The 18,784-nt window shown below is 39.5% G+C and overlaps 1 protein-coding gene across 8 annotated transcripts in view; it reads left to right on the forward strand.

The window, feature by feature from the left end:
* Positions 1 to 17,061, forward strand: part of Ric8b (RIC8 guanine nucleotide exchange factor B) — a 106,845-nt gene extending 89,784 nt beyond the window's left edge. For 3 of the 8 annotated variants that reach the window (XM_047548262.1, XM_047548266.1, XM_047548270.1), the window contains 2 exons: positions 943 to 1,062; positions 15,639 to 17,061. In XM_047548262.1, the coding sequence (XP_047404218.1) occupies positions 943 to 1,062; positions 15,639 to 15,750 (232 nt within the window). In that variant the 3' untranslated portion in view covers positions 15,751 to 17,061. Of the gene's footprint in view, positions 1 to 942; positions 1,063 to 4,399; positions 4,484 to 8,767; positions 8,907 to 9,548; positions 9,726 to 15,638 lie in introns of those variants that run through there. The other 5 variants (XM_047548268.1, XM_047548269.1, XR_007108170.1 and 2 more) reach the window with 4 other exon arrangements.
* Positions 17,062 to 18,784: the final 1,723 nt, after the last annotated feature.

Below are 18,784 nucleotides of genomic sequence, written 5' to 3' on the forward strand. Positions count from 1 at the left end.
CAAGGACTGGGGATGTAGCTCAGTGGTAAAGTACCCCTGGTTTCAGTCCCTAGTCAGAGCAACAACAACTGTCTGTACTTGTTTGGTACAAGATATAACATCTTGTCTGCTTCTCTAGAAAAATGTTTTAAGTTACAGATTTAGCAGCCCTTGGAAGTGTATCTTTTATTTCCCCACTTCAGGGGGAAGAAAAGAAAGAAAGTAGTAGTAGTATGGCTTTTATTTTAGAGAATAATTTGTTTGGTATTAAAATGTCATACAAAGTTTTTGCCAAGTATTCCTTATAAGAACTGTATTATCTATTTCTAGAAAGCCAAGATGGTACATTGTCTCTTGGTGGGCTAGATTTCATTCCTTTTTTTACCTAGGTCAGATCAAATCTAATTAAAATTGTTCTTCTGCTTTACCTTTTATTATTTAAACACTCATTGCCCTCTGTGGTCTCACTAATGGACTAATTTCCTGAGATTATAAATTGGCATGCTTTCATTTCCAGATTGCAGCCTCTCTGTCATCATTTTTCCAGTTTTTTTCGACATGTTTGTTTTATGCTGTATCACAAATGGATTTCCTCATTTCACCTTCTATGAAGTCATTTGTCCCCTTATAATTAATGAATAAACTGTGCATCCAAGGATATTTATCCAACGGCACCAAATTTTATATTTTTAAAAAGCAACCATGCCTTTACGAAAAAAAAAAAAGTTGGCAAGTCTAGTTTTTTTTTTTTTTTAAATAATGACTGTAGCCCATTTCCCAAATTAGAAGAAGTCAATTTTTTAAATTACTTCAGCAATTCTGTACCATAAAATTACTACCAGAATTATTGCCAATTTTTTGGCTATTATACTCTTTCTTATTATAACTTAAAACTTGGACCAGAAAAGTATAGAAAGAGCATAATTTTTAAACATACAGCATAACTTTTTTTTCTTTTTGTAGCATTAATCTTATCACTGGTCATTTAGAGGAACCAATGCCAAACCCCATAGATGAAATGACAGAAGAACAAAAAGAATATGAAGCCATGAAACTTGTCAACATGCTTGATAAACTTTCCAGGTATTGTATTCCCATCCATTTTTTGCTTGGTTTCTGAAAATGTTCTATTTCTTTGTCTCTCTCACTGAGAGTTACCATAGAACAGCAACTCTGAAAATCCACGTTGATTGGAACAGGGTGGCCCAGGCAGCAGTAGTCAGACACCTCTTGGCTACCATGGTTTTTCTACATGTGCCGCTTCTGGATGTGCATTCTTAAACATTTAAACTCTCAAAGCTAAGGTAGTAGCTACTAGATCACTGTAATATTTAACCAACTAACCTCCCTGTCTTCAAAAAGATGCTACGAGTTAGGTTCAGTGATTTTGCTGCTTCTTGTATTTTTGTTTTAGCCTGTTTTTGTTTTTGTTCCAAATCATTATGCGCTTTTCTTTCCCTTTCATTTTTGATGTGCGAGTTTGCAATTCTGCTTTTTTGGGTTGCTGCTGAAACCAAGAATTCTAAAATGTAATGCACCCAATAGGAAAAAGTGAAAAGAAATAGCTCAAATGAAGGATTTTCTGAAAGCAGGCACTTGTATTAATTAGGGGTTCTAAAAACAATCTGCCCTTCCCCTCTTGCTTCATATCACCTTGCCCTCCAAAAAATAACCAGTTTTGAAAATAATTAAACCAAATATATACTAATCAGCAACAAGTCATCTTGGAGGACTTATTAGAAAAAAATCCTTTCATACTTGACTGAATCGCTCTATTTTCCAGTCATACATTGGGTCACTGTCTCCTTAAGCCATCTTGAGTGAGTGCTTCTGTGTGTTGGTGGCAGCTACCATTTTAAGGTGAACTTCTTTGGTCATCTCCTCTTTCACAATAGCTATGTGGGTCAGAAAACAAAAAGAGCTACTACCCCTCAGTCAAGAGAAGAAGCCAACCCAGGAAAAGGAAAGGTGTTACAAAAAAAAAATAAGCACAGGTGAAGGATAGAGCAGGAGGCTTAGAGTAGAAATAGGTGAGGTCGAGCGAGAGACTGACGTGGGAAGGACAAGAAGTGTGGGTATTTTGACACTGCACTCTGAGCTTTCAAATGTTGCTAGCAATGTGGTAGAAGTTGTTTAGAAGTAGCTAACTTCATTATCTATAAATTATAACTACAGCTTGAGGACTGCCAGCTACCCCTTTTAAATACCTATCTATTCCTAAGATTAAAGTTTACAGCTGACTGTGCTCACAATCTTCAAAAGACATTTTTGACTGTTGGCAATTATATTCTCCATACCTTTGAATGAAACAGACATGTTCTTTCCCTGAAGGAATTAATAGTCACAGAGAAGATATTGAGATAGGGCAAAACTATTTGAGGCAGAATAACAAGTTCTAAGTGAATGTATAAAAACAAAATATATTAGCTGGGGATGTAACTCAGGGTAGAGCACATGCTTAGCATAGTATTAGGCCCTGGGTTTAATCCCGAGCACCATTTTTTTTAAACGTATTTATACAAAAATAAGATACAAATGTGCTGGCTGCTTCCAGAAGGGTCTGACGTAACTAATGAAACATGGGTGGAAGTACAAGTTAGAGTGAGAACCAACAGAGCCCATCTGGTAGAAACCGGAGGGGGAATCCTTAGCAGAGACCTGAGTGGAGCATTATTAGTGTTTTAGGACAGTGAATCAGTTAAGTTGCAAAATTTCATATTCTGACCAACAATATGAATTTTTAAAGGTTAACACAGATGCTCTTCAACTGGCCTATCTACCTTGAATGAGTAAAATCCAAACTAGGAAAGTAGAAGATGGGGGGAAAACTGCCTAAGATAATGCAGTATAATCTAGGCACTTGGCTTATCATTAGAGATACTACCAATTTCATAAGGCATCCCTAATACAGGCACAGAAGACAAAGGTGCTAGTTCCCTCTTTTAATCTCAGTGGAATCCACATATTCTAGAAGCTGTCAGTAAATAAATACACAAACATCAAGTCCGAAATGCTCAATTTTCATCTAATTTAAAATATGCCTTAAAGAAGATGCACACTAACCAGGAGGCACCCAGCAATACCCAACTCAATTGGAAGGTGGTACTGATTTTTGCATGAATAAAAGCAAAGCATATATGTCTTGTGTAGGCTTTGATGGTCCCAATTTTGCCATTAAAGTTGAAGCAAACAACAACCTTGGGAATAATTCTAAATCACATACACTTTTTGCATGATATGTGGTGGGTTTTTTACAATGTCTGCCTTTGTGTGCTTTCTAACATTTGCTCTCACTAATAACAATGAATGACAAAACTGTCTGAAGATTGGTAGTGGGCATTCCAAAGTAGGAATGCAAAGAATGTAACCATTCTTTATGCGTTTTACATGTTTGTTGTTGTGCTGTATTCCTCATTAGTCTTAAGTTTCTTCTCTCTTTCCACTTTTTTTTTTTTTTGAGGTTAAAAAAAAAAAATGTCATTAAGCCAAAATAGATTAACTTCAGTACAATTCAGGGAACATTTACTAAACAGATACTCTTTGCTAGATGCTCTGTGCTACACTATACTAGGAAGCCAAGGGAGATGCAGAGGCAAATGAACAGTCTCTGCCTTTAGAAAACTCACATCCTAACAGAGTGTAATCTATTCTAGAATACAAAGTAGAAGGAAATAATGACAAAATGAGGTTTATGTTGAACTTAAGCACCCAGGAAAAGGAGCAGTTCATTCTGTCTGGATGATTTAGGATGTGTTTCACAGGGAAGGTAGTAGCATTTGTGCTGATTCTTGACATCTAAAAGGTATTTAATGGAAAAATGAATATTCATTGCAGGTAAAGGAAAATTTAATCTCATTAGTAAAAAAGTCTTTGGTATTTGCATTCTGTATCTTTCTTCCAAAAATCTCAGGTTGTTTTATCATGATTTGATTAATAGTATGTTACCAGATTTATCACTGGGGGAAGCAAGGACCAAAGAATTGACCAAAACATTTCTAAGCTATTGATTAATGATGATCCCTTTCCTTTTGACAGTTTACAAAACACTTTCACATACATCTTTCTAGCTTCATTATAAAGTGAGCCTAGGAACTTCATTTTCTAGAACTCAAGATCTTTGCTCTGTCCACTGTGTTACTGTGTCTGTCTGTTACAGGAAGTGTTTGCCAGAATACTTCCTAATCACTCTCAGCATTGTACTATTGGTTAGTTCCCTCAGCTGTCTCTCTAGGAAGTTCTGCATTCAACCAAGCCTTTATTATGCTAAAAGTGTACTTCAGCTTTGTCTAATTAACTTCCTTTCTCAAAATGAAATCATTTCCTCCTGCACCTGAATTGAAAGGCATGTGAGTAAAGGATAGGGTTGGAGGTGACGTGGCCAAGGAATGGACACTACACACTTCCTTTTTTCCATCCATAGGAGAGCAAAGGTGAAGGACCTGCACCAGGATGGTGGTTAGCAACAATGGCCCGTGCCAAAGCACTTACCAAAGTGATGACTAAGGTTGGTCATGCCAAGTACTGTTACTGAGCCTGGTGTAGGGCATAGATGTTACTCACTATTAAAAATTGTAAACCACCAATGTAAAACTTAAAACTACATTTCCATTTTGTCCCCATGCTGGACTTAGCCACTCCCTCAAGGAGCTCACCACCCTAGCAACTTTCTCTCAACTAGACTTCCAAAGATAGTGGAGAGATTAGTGCTCAAATATTTTCTTTCCATTGAATACCAAATGATTTAGTAGTATTCTAAGTGATTTTTTGTATTTCTTTAGTATAAGGATTATATCGTGACAGATGTTTATGTCCCTTGTATAGGGATTGGCAGTGCACCTGGAGGTCTTCAGAGTTAGAAAATCACCTGAATCCTATAAATCCCATCATATCTAGTTAGTATAGTGTCTTGTACCTTTGGTGTCCTCAGTGTGTGATGATGAAATGATGAAACAGCTGGTCCCCAAATTTGAAAGTCAGTTTTCTTGCTCTGTAAAGTAGCCTACATGCCCTAAGACTTAGAGGCATACTTGTTAGTTCATTTCTTGTCCAGACTTGATAAAAGTCAAAGCTGAAAGAGAATTCTACAAAGCACTATAGATCATGACTAGCCAATTTAAATATTTGGGTGCATAATTTTCTTTACTATAGAATGATAATTATAATATTTATCAAACGTAAGAATTGAAACCTAGATTGGGCACGGTAGCACATGCCCGTAATCCCAGTGACTTGGAAGTCTGATGCAGAAGGATCACAAGTTCAAGGCCAGCCTCAGCAACCTAGCAGGCCCTGTCTCAAATTAAAAAATAAAAAGAACCGAGGATGTAGCTTAGTGGTAAAAGCCCTACCAGAGATGAGAATGTTGGTTGTGTGAAAACAAGTCCAGTGTGCCTAACAGCATCGCGTCTGCTTGGGTGCACCAGGCGGCTCCCATGTAACAGTGCCTGCTCCAGAAAAGGGTAGAGAACATTGATTGACATAGCTTAAACTAACCAAGGGAATGATAGTCCAAGTTAAACAGTTTAGTTTTGACTTCTTAGTTCCTTAATTGATGCCAGAATTGATGAATCTACTACTCCACCTTCACTCTATCAAAGTACATTGCCTGTTTATTTTTGTTCTCCATTAAAACCTGTTTTGAAATTTATACATATATAAATTAATAATTGTCCTACCATTTCTTCCTTTTCTCATCCACTCACTTAGCCAAAAATTGTAGTTTTTCAAAAAATGTTATTTTTTGCCTGCCATAATGATATTTGGGACGTGGCTTTCTTAATAAATGCAGGTGCCAAATATAAAAATAATTCCTTTAGTCCAAAGATTATTTTTTAACTTACTAAGGCCAAGAGTAATTTAGGACTGAAATGTAAAATTATATAGTTTTTCCTTATAAATAATTTATTTTACTCTTCTTACAAAAATAACAACTGTGATTACATCTACCTTGTGATGAGTTAGTCAAGAAAATGTTTTTCAGGTACATTTCAGAAACATCCAATTTTTAAAGCCCTGTTGTAGGTACAAATGTATAAAGATCTAATTGTTTCCATCAGAATATCCTTCAGATCGGCACTGACCAGTATGGTAACCATTAGCCTTATGTGACTATTGAGCACTTGAAATGTGGTTAGTCCAAATTGGGATGACCTCTAAATGTAAAATACTCACTGGGTTTGAAAAACTTATAATTTAAAAAAAAAAAAAAGAGTGTTAAATATCTCACTAGTTGTTTAATATGGATTACCTGTCAAAATGGTATTTTTGATCTACCGAGTTAAATAAAATACACTATTAAATTTTAACTATTTTTTTCAATGTGGCTATTAGAACACCTAATATTACATTTATAGCTTACATTGTCTTGCATAATATTTTTATTAGACAGCACTGCTCTCCATCATTAAAATGTACTGTAAGGTTGCTTGGAAATTCAATTACAGGGACTTGGATCCAGTTAAATTAATAGCATATAGGGGCAAGGGAGGATTAATTTGAGAAGCTCAGTACTTCTGTCTTAGGTCATAGAGGACCCTTCCAGTGATAAGACACCTGAGCAGGATGCCATATTCCTTGTTGGTAGTCATTGTCCTTTAGATCTGTAGCAGGAATGACTGCTTGGAGTTCAGGTTAAAGCACTAGCTGAAATGACTTTTGATCATTAGAAATGTGTTAAATAGAATGATCTCTACTAGCTGTTTACAAGTTGAAAGTTTTAAACATTTAAGTATTCCTAATTGGGACGAGAATAAAAGGACTTCTGTTTGTACTGTTTCTTTTCCAACAGTGTCAGTTAGCATGCTGACTGCTTCATGTTTATTTTGTCAGTTTGGACTACAGGGTAGAGACGTTCTATAAGTAGATTACAAGGAAACAATAAAGAATACCATCACTTAAGGATAAAACTGATTTTATTCTTCTAGCACTATTCCTAATTTTTGTCTTTAGTTTCTTAACCATGCTGTTTAATGTGAGTTTGGTAGCAAATTTTTAGAAGCTTTGCATGCAATCTTCTAACAGAAATGAGAACAATAATAAAACACTAATATTTACATAGTGCTTAACTATAAAAAATGCTTCTTTATGTTATCTCCATTGATCATTAAAATAGTTCTGTGAATTAAATAAGAAAAGAGGAATTTTATTAAGAAGTAAATATATCAAAGATTAAATAACTGATCCCAGATCAGTTCTCTAGTTAAGGACACCCATCAGGACTTGGTTCTGTCTTCAGACTCCAGATATTATACTGTTTTGAAAACTTACCAACAGCTCTCAAAAGTTTGTCAGTCTAATTGTATTTAAATAAGACTTCTAAATTTTAAATAAATGCAGAGCTCAAAATACCAATAGTAAGCACAAATGTCTACCTTGAAAGATAATTAAGATGTAGAGAAGACAAGCATCGTGCAGGCTGCTTTTTCATCTCATAGCTGAGCTCTTACCAAAGATAAGATCATGTATTCAAGAAATAGTTATATTTTTAAGAAAAGCTTTATATGAGGAAAACTAACATTTCTATAATTTTGTTACTCTAAGGTCTGGGTTTGAATTATTTTAAAAGAGAGAATGGATAATGGGTATCCTCACAGATTCTTACATGATATCACACTAAAAAAAAACTAACTTTTAGACAATTCCTAATTACCTTTACAAAGTGAAATGACATGGTGATGTGAGCAGTATACCATATCTATTTGTCTTGGGAGTAATATTTTACTTTCGCACTTGTACCTAATCTCACAGTATGATGGTGAGCGCTGAGAGGAGAATCTCAGAATCATTTTTGAAAGATATAGCTGGAAAACCTCACATTTGCACTGGAAGAGCCACCATACCATCCTTCCTTCTAGGTTAAAGGCTTAGTGAAAGATCAGTAGAACTGGCCAGTACTCGGAAGCCACCAGATGAAAGATGCAATGAAAGGCGGAGGGTCAGGGTTGGAGATATACCAACTCAGTTGGTGGAGTGCTTGCCTGTCAAGCACAAGGCCCTGGGTTCAATCTCCAGCACTGCAAAAAAAAAAAAAAAGGGTCAGGGTCCAAGCCCAAAGGACACTTTTACAGTATCTAATTGAACATGATAACCAGCCTAAGTCTCAAAGGTTTTGCAATTTCTGTGAGAAAAAAGGGTTAAAAACACACAAAATCACAGCTTTTTGAAAAGACTTTACATGGCAGTGGATTATAAGGAGAGTTCCCAGACTTGGAATTATAGCAAAGACTATACAGCTACTTTCTCTGGGCTATCACAGGCTCCATTCTAGCAGGCATTCTTGGAAAAGGTCTGTGTTAATGAAAATTCTTATTTATATACTAGCTTTTCATCCCATCTTTCAAATGTTTTTGAAAAGGAATTAAATATGAAATGGCTAACTTAAAATGTCAGGGTTCTTTTTTCCAAGCCAACCTTACATTAAGAGCAGGAATCCCTGAGCCAAATAAATGGTTCCCAATTATCTTGTCTTGGGTTTTGTTATACATTGTACAGAAGTCAACAAAACAAGTATGTAACAGAACCTGCCTAAATAGCAGCCACCCTCATTAAAAGCAGAGAATTAATCAGGGGTGATTGAAGGAAGCAATGCCTCATAGATTACACACACACACACACACACACACACACACACACACACTTTTCTTCTTTTCTAATCATAGAACAAAATATGTTACATAAAAGAATCGGAACGATTGTGCAGTACTCAATTAGAGGGAGGTGAATAGGTCTCTAACATGCTGTTTTATCAAAAGAGCAGACTGGTGTTTGCATGACTGTTGTTTCATTACAGACCCTGTCATTAATTCCATGTGTCAATACTGCCCTGTAGTACACAGAGCAGACAAGAAAGAAGAGCCCTTGAAAACAAGGGAATGATTTTTGAGTCGTTATCAAGCTAAGTGGCAAGCGGGAAGCTGAAACTCGTATAGGTAAATTCGAAGGGACTCTTGGGAGATCTGCAAGTGGGAAACAAGAATGCATTTTACCAACTGCTTAATTATGTCCTGTTTTTCAGCAAGTACACTTGAATTGAATGCTTTGTTTGTATTGCACAAAAACGTGCTGTGGGCAAGAGTATTCTCTTGCTTCCAGGTCAAGTAAGGTGTTCTGTACACACACACATCTGACCTATTCTGTAATGTGCAATTGGGTACATTAGTATCTGAGCCCCAATTCTGCACTCTCATTTGTGGGGGAAAGAGTCACACAGGAACCAGAGCCCTAAAAAGTGGGACCTTCTCTTAAGTTCCTGAGAAGTTATATAAGCCCAGGCATTCCAGAGTGCCATACTTACAGGAGAATGGTGGCTCAGGAAACTGTTAACATATTTATCTGGGGAAAAAAAGAGCCAGAAAATTTTAAATATGTATAAATCCCATAATCTCCCACCCCTAGATCATTAAGAAATTTTTTTGGTTTTCATTAGCAGTCCAAAGGGTTAGGCTGGGGCAAAGTAGGGTTTCCTTTTTTGGACGTGCTTTACTTGTGTCCTCTTGCCTGGCCAAGCCCTTATAGATTATGGTTCCTTGTCGCTTAGTAAGATCAAATTTCTAAATGATGTTTCGTTCCAGTTGAACATTCTTGGAGGCTTATCTCTTCCCTGGCCAGATGCCTGATCAGATGAGAAGCCCGCCATGATACTGTCACAGTGCCTAGAATGGGCTCTTTATCCAGTAGACATCACTGTACTTTTTGATGATAACGAGGGCAGTCTTAACCTATGTTAAGGCCTGTGTATAGCATTGAAGGTAAGTATGAAGGAGTTGTTGCTATGTGAATATCTTAAATCCTGATACACATTTCAATATACAGTATCTCCGTTTTATCATGATACACATATCTGACACCTAGCCGTCCTTTTTAGACAGGACCTTTATAAATTCAGGACCAGTAACTTTTCATAAAATGGCCTTTTTACTGAGGGCCATGATGGAATGTGGATTCTTCTGTGTAACACATGCCATTGCTTTGATTTACCTACATAATCATTTTAATCATCTGCTGGTAGGTTGCAGAAAGGGTTTGTGGTCTTGGTGTATTCCACTGACAGGTAGGTAGGATGTCGTGTTTCACTCTTAGGTTTAGACTATCTTGATTAGAAACAGAGGCTTAGAATAATAACTTTGAGTGTCTTTAAATCTAGCAGTTTTTTAAATAGATCAAAATTATTGAGTAACTTTAGACTCTTGAACTTAGTGTAGAATTTTGGGGATCATCTTGTCCAACCCCTCATTTTATAGATAGGGAGACTCAAGCCTGGAAAGGCAAATGACATGCCCAAGGACACGTAACAAGTTAGTAGAAGATCTGAGACTAGAATAGATATCTCTTGATGTCCCATACACAAAAAGCCAAGTCTATACCAGTTAGTGGTTGGTAATTCTAGGCTGTACAGAAATGGGGCCTGACTTCTGGACCATCAGAATGTCTGATGACCTTGACTCATCAAGGAAATAATTACAGTTAAAATAATATGAGAATGATTTCTGACAAATGGTTCTCTACCATTCTCCCTTTATGTCATGACCCATGTACTGTAACCTCTCAGTAAACACTGAGCATCTACTATGTGCTGTGTTCTATACTAGGTACTGGCAGATTACAGGCAGATAAGACATGGACTCTGCCCTCAAGTTGCTCATAGTCTATGAGAACGAGAAATCCCTGGAAAGCATAATGCAGAATTTCCTTTGTAATATTAACACCTTTCCAAACTCTGTTAATCTTGATGAAAGTGAATCTTTTAACCACAAATTTAGTTTACCTCTTATTCATGGTTTAGTTATTAGGAGTCCCGTAAGACACTTGCCTTTCTCTTTGTGAAGATGCAAAGTGATATCAAGTGCAAGTAAAAAGTAGTTCATAGATGCTTACTGAAGCTCTGCTCTCTGCAAGGCACTGTGTAGACATGTACGGATATGGAAACTGATTAACTAAAGCAAATATATTTTCTTTTTAATATGTTAAAATAGTATTGTTTCATAGCTTTCAAACTTTGTAATGACAGTTATTTTTTTAAAAATATTCTTAAATATGGGGGGCTCTTGAAATAGGTGACAAAAATACCTTCATACTCAAATCCAGACTTGTCAGCCTAGGATTCAGGTCTCCATTCAGATCCTTTCATACCCCATATCTCTTGTGAGCTTTCTTTTTCCTTTTCCTTTGCTGAACCAGCCTGCTTGGCAATCCCTGCACACAACTAACTCTTGCTTCTGTGCCTCGCCTGACTAATCCTTCTGCTTTGGGGATGCTTTTCTTCCCATGAATCCATGTCTATCGCTGCCATGATAGCCTGGCCCTGAGTCCACCTCCTGCAAGGAGCCTGTAGTCAGTGTCCCTGTCTCCTCCTATGTCCCTCACACATGCATAGCCCATATGACTGGTGGAGGAACATTTCTGTGGTGTTCATTACAGCTTTCCATTCTCTGTCCACATCTTTCTGATCTAAATACAACAGAAAATTAATGAAAACAGTCTAATGTAAACAGGTTGTTTGCCAAGCCTTTTAGGAGTGAGTCTCTATAATAAAGATTTCATTTTGGTGTTTGTGGGTTATAGTTATAGAATAGAAACATCAGAAAATTAGGATGGGATATTGAGAAACCTGGGTTCATGGAACAGTCTCATGTCTATAAATGATCCTTTCCTACTCCCACATAGGACAAAAAAACCTCCTTTAAACAAAATACAAATACAGCAAGGGTGGATCCATGAACTATCAAGCTTAGGGAAAGCAGGGCTCTGCCTGTTAATCATCTCAAGCTGTTGATCTGCTGTTCTGTAATTCTTTCAATATTGTTTAATGTGTGTGTGTTTTATCTTCTGAACTGACTAAAAGCTTCTTGAGGACAGGGACCATGTCTTTTTTTTCTTTTCTGTTTTCTTTCCTTTTTATTTTATTTTTCTTTTTTTTTGCTTCTGCATATTCTTCCCCCACTTATTCCTAACTGGCATGGGGAAAACCTGGAAGCATATAGGAACAGGAGTGCAACTTGTGGGTTCCAGCTGCATTCCAGCCATTATACTTACATACTTGATATGTATTGTAGTCTTTGCCCTCATGACAACTTACTGAGGTGGGTATTCCTATCCTGGTTCTACAGATATGGAGTTTGAAGGTCGGGAAGTTCAAGGTCTTATGGTTAGGGAAGGTTGGATCCAGAATTAGAACCCAGCTCTGTCTGATTCCAAAACCTGTATGTATTTTTTTTTATTACATCACAATAATAGTAAATGTTTGAGTCCTTTATAGTTCACAGAACTCTTTGATTTACATTATTACTGTATTGTTACTGCCACTATTATATTATTAATCCTTACATCATTACTAGGAAGTAAGTAGAGCTAGTTAGTAGCGTGACCCCCACATTTCACAGATGGGGAAACAGACTCAGAGACTTGCCCAAGGGCACACAGCTGGTAAGTGGAAGAATCAGGACTTCAGACAGAACTCCTGACTCCACATCCTTTTGTTCTTTCCACAACATTACGATGCTGCCTTAACTCGTTTACATAAGTGGCAGTTCTCACTGATGTCTTTCCTGAAGAAAGGCCAGTACACGGGAGTATTGCATGCAGCCATGCAGAAGAGAAAAGAAAAATAACTCATGCCTTCTGAGGAGCTTCCATTTCCATGGAGGGCTGATACAAAGCACCAAAAAATGAACGCTTAAGTGGTTCACAAGTGAGAACTAAAATATGTATGGGGCATTTTGTTCTGTAAACGAATTCTCATAATTTGACCATAATGCTATGTAATACTTTTCCATTGTAAAGTTGGAGTAGGAAATAAGGATGAAGCTTACAGACCTTATTTGAAAATGTTCCCTCTGTGTTTAGATGAGAAAGTGCTAGATGCCTCATACAAGTTGGTAGCTTATCCCAGAATCATCCTGTTATCAAAGAGATGCAGTAGTATTAGTCCAGAGGGTGATGATATGTAACCCCAGCAATTCATCAGTGTCTTGGAAGAACTCTAGTCCCATCTGCCAGGCCTACTTTGCCTCTCCCTACCCTGCTGTCCCTACCCCACCTCCCTGCCCTCAGTTCACCAAGCCCTGTAGGCCTTCGAACTTCCTCATCCCTCAGTTTCCATTCCCCACAGGTTACCCCCACTCTTCTTTTGCCTCGGTTGTTTGTATGTAGTGTACAGCATCACAGAGTTCTTCAGCACAGTCAGTCGGAACTAGGAAGATGTACGTTGTAAAATATAGCTGTATAGTTTGTGTCCGTGCTAGAGACAAGTTTTAATGGAAACAGATCATTTCTAACTCTCCACCAAACATTTCTACCTGATTGTCATACAGGCAACTCAAACTCTTCAAGTACTGAAAGATACCAGTGTCTCCCACCAAATCTGTTCTGTCTCCCTTATTCTGCTCCAGTAGATAATGTCACATCCACTTGGCCATCTACCCTGCAGCTACAGGGACTCTCCTCCTTGCCTTCACCGACCCTTTCCCCTACGTGGGTCATCAGATCTCCCCCATAAGTGTTGCCTTCTGTTCCCACAACCTCAGCGATAACCCTGCTCCATCTCCTCTCCCACACAGCTATTACAGTGACCTCCTAAGGACTTGTCTCTCTGCCACCTCTTCCAGTGTGGTCTCCCATACTGCTGCCAGAGGAAGCAAACCTGATCAAATACTCTTTACAGAATGAAGTCTGAGCTCCTTACTTTGGCATTTAAGACACCTGACTATTGGATGGCAGATGACCTTGGCATCCATCCCACCTGCCATCCCTTCACTGAGTCCGTCCACTGTCCAAACACCAGGCCCTTTTCCAGCTTTGTGAGAGCACACAGATAGAAAAGATGAACTGGCACAATCTTAAAAGGTCTACCAAAGCCCCACCGGGTGTTGGAACGTGCAGAGCTACTGAATTGGTCTCCTTGGCCTGAAACATGCCCTTTGCCTGGCACAGGACCCCTTGGTAGCCCCTCTCCCCGCCCCCCCAGGCATTGGGGTGGTGCTTCATCTCAGGAGCTGCCACAGTTCTTTGTTCATGATTCTCTCATAGCATCTCCCCGTTCCGTTCCAAGTTATTTTTCATATATTTATTTCACTTGCTCATCAAAGGCAGCAGCTGGACCCAGTCTTCCTTGTCTTCCCAGTATGTGACATGGTTCCTGTCACATAGTTACTGAGCAGATGTTGAACAAGTGCACTCAGGTGCACTGCACCAGAGCAGGTAGGCAGCTAGTTCAGATGTGTTGTGCCGCAAAGAGCCCTGGACTGGGATCCAGAAACCCATGTTTCAAGTCCAACTCTGCCACTAGTTAAGTGACCTTGGGTAAGTCACTCAGTCTCCTCTAGTAAAGAAAGGGGTTGGACTAAATGATCTCTGAGGCCCTTTCCAACTTTAAGCTCTGTGATTTTTACCCCATTTCTTGGATCAGGAAACTGCCTACTTTGTAACGTTCAAGGAGCCTCGCTGTCGCCAGCCACCCACCCACCACATTTCCCAGATGGATTTTTCAGACTCCCAGAAATAGTCTCCCGGCAGGCCAGAGCTTGTCCAGGAGGCTCCTCTTGGTCTCAGAGGCGACTTGAGCTGCTCTCACCCCTCCCCAGGTTTTGGGTGCCTGTAACACCATCACACAGCCGTGTGACTGCCCCTTCCCAGGAGGGAGCCCTTGTTTGTGCTGGCCTGAGGGAGCCAGGGAGATAGGAAGTGTTTCCCTTCAGTGCACATCCCACCAACATTACAGCTGCTGCCACCATGTTCTGGGAAGCGACACCTGTTTCTGTGAGAAATAAGTTTTAAGCAGCTCATGGCACTAAGGCCCCTCTTAAGTATACTGCTGACCTTTTGAGGGTGGGAGGAGGACTGAGTTAGCAGCTCCACAGGTACATTGGTCATAATCTCCATGTAATAAATAAATAGTCCAAGAAAAGATGAAATAAATCTCTGCTGATGCTTTTTGATTGGTTTAATCAATAATTAATCATCTTCAGATGAGGCTGTAACTTGTGGAGTAGATATAATTGGATTAGCTGAAAAGAGGCAGTTGGGGAGCTTTGAGGAGATTAAAATGGCTGTCAATCCCATAATTAAACTGCCACAAACAAAAGCAATGGTGTTTTAAACAAGAAGAAGGGAAAGAACAAGCAAGGGAGAAAGGCGGTGGGGGGGGGGGCAATGGGGAAGAAAATCAGGAAGGCCAACTGATCTGAAATGAATCAACAAGTACTTCTGTGTCACTAGAGACCCAAGGCAGAATCCAATCGGACACATCTCTGCCAGTGAATGAAACGCATACATGCCCAATCGGCCATTTAATTGTATGCCTGGGGCAGGTGAAATTTTGGCAGGTTTAGCTTCACTAAAACAAAACAAATCCACAAAAAGGGGGGGAAAGTTACTTATTCAAAACAGAAGAGACCTGCTCCTTGTCCTGAGCCCATTTAGACCTTGACTTCTCATACTTTTAATTGGCTTAGTAGGTTTGGCCTGTGTGAATGGAGTCTTTTATCTCTCTTTCTTTCCATGCCCCTTTCATCTTTCCTATTACAAACACACAGAGAGAGCTTGAGAGAAAATACTTTGGTTTTTAAAGACTTTTCTTTTAAAAGGATGTGGATTTGGGTGGGGGTGGGGCGTGTGTGTGATGCTGGTGAATACTTTTTTTCTCTCTCTTTTATCTCTTTTTCCAGAGAGGAGTTGCTTAAACCAATGGGACTAAAACCTGATGGGACAATAACGCCTTTGGAGGAAGCACTCAACCAGTACTCTGTCCTGGAGGAGACCAGCTCTGACACAGACTGAAAGCGTCACCTGCTCAGCTCTCAGTATTGCTTTTATCAGCATCTTTTCTCTGTAGCTCCAGGGGAATCTTTTCTCTAAAACATTTATGCCCTTGCTTTGGCTAGAAACACATTAACTGGTTTACTCATTGAGAATCCAGCATATTTAAGAGGTGATCCTGTGTTTTTGCGATATTGAGGCATTCATACAGAGCTGTAGTTAGGCAGAGTTACAGGGACTAGAAGCAGAAAAACAGTAATTCCATTTCATCAGATGGAACGAAGGACTTCATTCTGTAAAGCAGCCCTGGCCAAATCTGGCAGTTCTGTTTGCCAAGATTCTTAACAGAAGATTTAGCCAGGTCCTTCCTCACTTGTGTGAGCGGCCCCTTCTGAGTCTCCAGCAGCCAGAGGCGCATGAGAGCAGAATGAGCTAGTAAGTAAGGACGGAGGCAAGTGACTCCTTAGATCAGTACTGACTAAATGGAAGCCAGGCAGCTGCTCTGTAAATCTAGCCCCACTCTTCATTTCAGTTTTATATAAATACAGAAGCACACACACAAACACACACAGAGCCCCCAGACTTACAAACTGGCTACACTAGAAGTTTGTATGTCACTTAACTAAAACTTCAGCATACATTTCTCCCTGTAGGGAGTTATGAATGATGGTTTAGTTTCCAGGCAGCTACAGATGCCTGTTTATTCCCTAATGTACCTGAACACTAGTACTGCAGAATAGAACCGGCCTATATACCATGGCGTGGAGAGCGTGCATTCTGAGGTCTGACTCGGGGTGCTGGCAACATCTATACCCTCCATCCCAGCCAGGGCGGGGTCACTCCCTGACTAACAGGAGCTGTTCTGTGGCCTCTTCTGGTAGGAGAGTCAGAGGCAGCCATCTGTACATAAAGGTCATTCATACATCATGTTTTAAACTGGGGTCAGTGTGTATGCTTGTGTGTGTGTATTCTACCTTTCTACCATATTGATCAGCTTAATGGTAACTTTATTTATTTAAAAAAAAGGAAAGAAACACAAATAGTTACCATTAAACTGATTAAGGCTGTTTATTTTTACCATTAGAATTGGTCATATGAAGATGTAGAGACGCCGTCATGCCGTCGTAGACAGCGGGCCCAGCTAATCAGTGGATAAAGTTGGAAAGGGATTGGTTTCCTTTGATATGTATGTATGTATGTATGTATGTGGTGTGTGTATGCACATGCATATGTACATATGTATACACACACATAGATAATGTGCTTAACCACTGCCTTTTAAAACTTTAAATTAAATAAAACATTGGGGTTGATTCAATTTAGCCATCTGTGTGTGTTTCTTTGACTGCATGGGCTGAACAACACTATTTCACAATTAATGCTTTTTAAAAATGCTTTTCCAACCATTATCTCATTGTCATCATAATAGCCTTTGTGAGAACAGGTAAAGTATCAGTGAAAATGTCATTTATCCAGAAGTCACAGCTACTTCTTTGGCAAAACAAGGCAGGAATTGAGTCTTAAAAGGCCTTGGAGCTGCCAGAGAGATGCCACAACTTTCTTGCAACTACTTCCAGGAGAGGCCCGCGGATGATCACTCTTAGCCTTTCTACTAAAATCTGCATACCTCTCTCAACATGTTGAGTTGTCTGCCCCCGCCAAAAAAAGACAAGAGGCTGCTAAACTGAAAGCGAAAAGGCCACCAAAAACAGTGTTAAGATAAGAAGAAACTAGTCAAGACGTGGCAAATCGAGACTCAGCTCACCAAAGGATACTCTGGTTGACCCAGAAAATAAGTGTTTCTAGTAATATGGCCCATAAACTCATTCTCTGCCCATGAGTTTTTTTAAAAAGAATAAATTAACCAAAATACTTTGTAAAAGACTTAGGAAGAGTGAAGACATTAAGGAATTTCATCCAAAATAGTTGAGGAAGAGATTGTGAATGATCTGTTTTAACCAACAATAAATAAAATAAAACTTGGCAATTCTTAATTTTAGATTTAGTGGGAAAGGGTTTTTTAAAACAATATTTTTGTTATTTCATTCTACAAGTGAATTTTTGTAATTTCTAAAATCAGATCACTTTGGCATGAGTGTCGTCCTGCGTCAGTGAAGACGTGTGTGGTGGAAGGCCATCTTGCCAGCTCTGCAGAGTGAGCAAGTGAACGGCCCTGTTTAAGTAGCTGTGATTTCCTTTCATTTTGCATTCCCAGTGCTGGGTGTCAAACCTCAGTTTTAAAGAGGGAGAATTTGCAGGGGAGAAGTTGGGAGTGACCTCACCTTGAACATGGACAAGCACTGACACCTGTGGGTGCTGACGGCACGCAGGCTCCTGGAGGCATCTCGCAGCAAGCAGGGGTCAGACTGGCCGCCTGACTCCCAGCACCCTCCTTGCCCTGCGCCACTGTGAGATGGAGCACACCACCCCGCCCTAGGCTTTGAGTGTGGGGAAAGGTCGGGTGGGGAGGGTGGTCAGTCTCAGGCCATTTCAAGCAATAACTATTTCAGCAGAGCTTGAAAAGCTTAGAGAATGTTTTCATCAGGGAGGGAACCAGAGTGGGAAGCGAGCTTCGTTGGATAGTACTGGGTTTCAAATGGAGACCCGGAATCCTGAGGGTAGGTCAGAGGCCAGGGATGCAGGCCCCTCTGCCTACACCCCTGCTGACCTCAGAAGTGGGGTGCCAGAGTATGTCTTGAATAAAGCATTCGAACTGCTGCTGTGGAAGATCAACTGCCCGATGATGGTGATCCTGGGAGGTGGGCAGGGCAGATGCTACCCTTCTTCGGGAATGAGCGCACAGACAGGCTGTACGAGTGAGCACCTTAGTACCACGTCAGTCTAGCCACCTCCCAGCACCAGGTGTCACTTGCATTCATTTCCGTTTTTTCCCTGATAAAAATAATGCGTGTTCTTTGAGGGAAGTTTGGAAAATGCAAAAAGCAATAAAATAATTTTACCCCAAATCCCACCACCCTGAGATATCACTGTTAATGTTTCAGTGTATTTCCTTCCTGTGTTTTTTCTATGCGTATATAATTTACTACATGATTGG

This window comes from Sciurus carolinensis, chromosome 4 (genome assembly GCF_902686445.1).
Source record: "Sciurus carolinensis chromosome 4, mSciCar1.2, whole genome shotgun sequence".
NCBI lineage: Eukaryota > Metazoa > Chordata > Mammalia > Rodentia > Sciuridae > Sciurus > Sciurus carolinensis.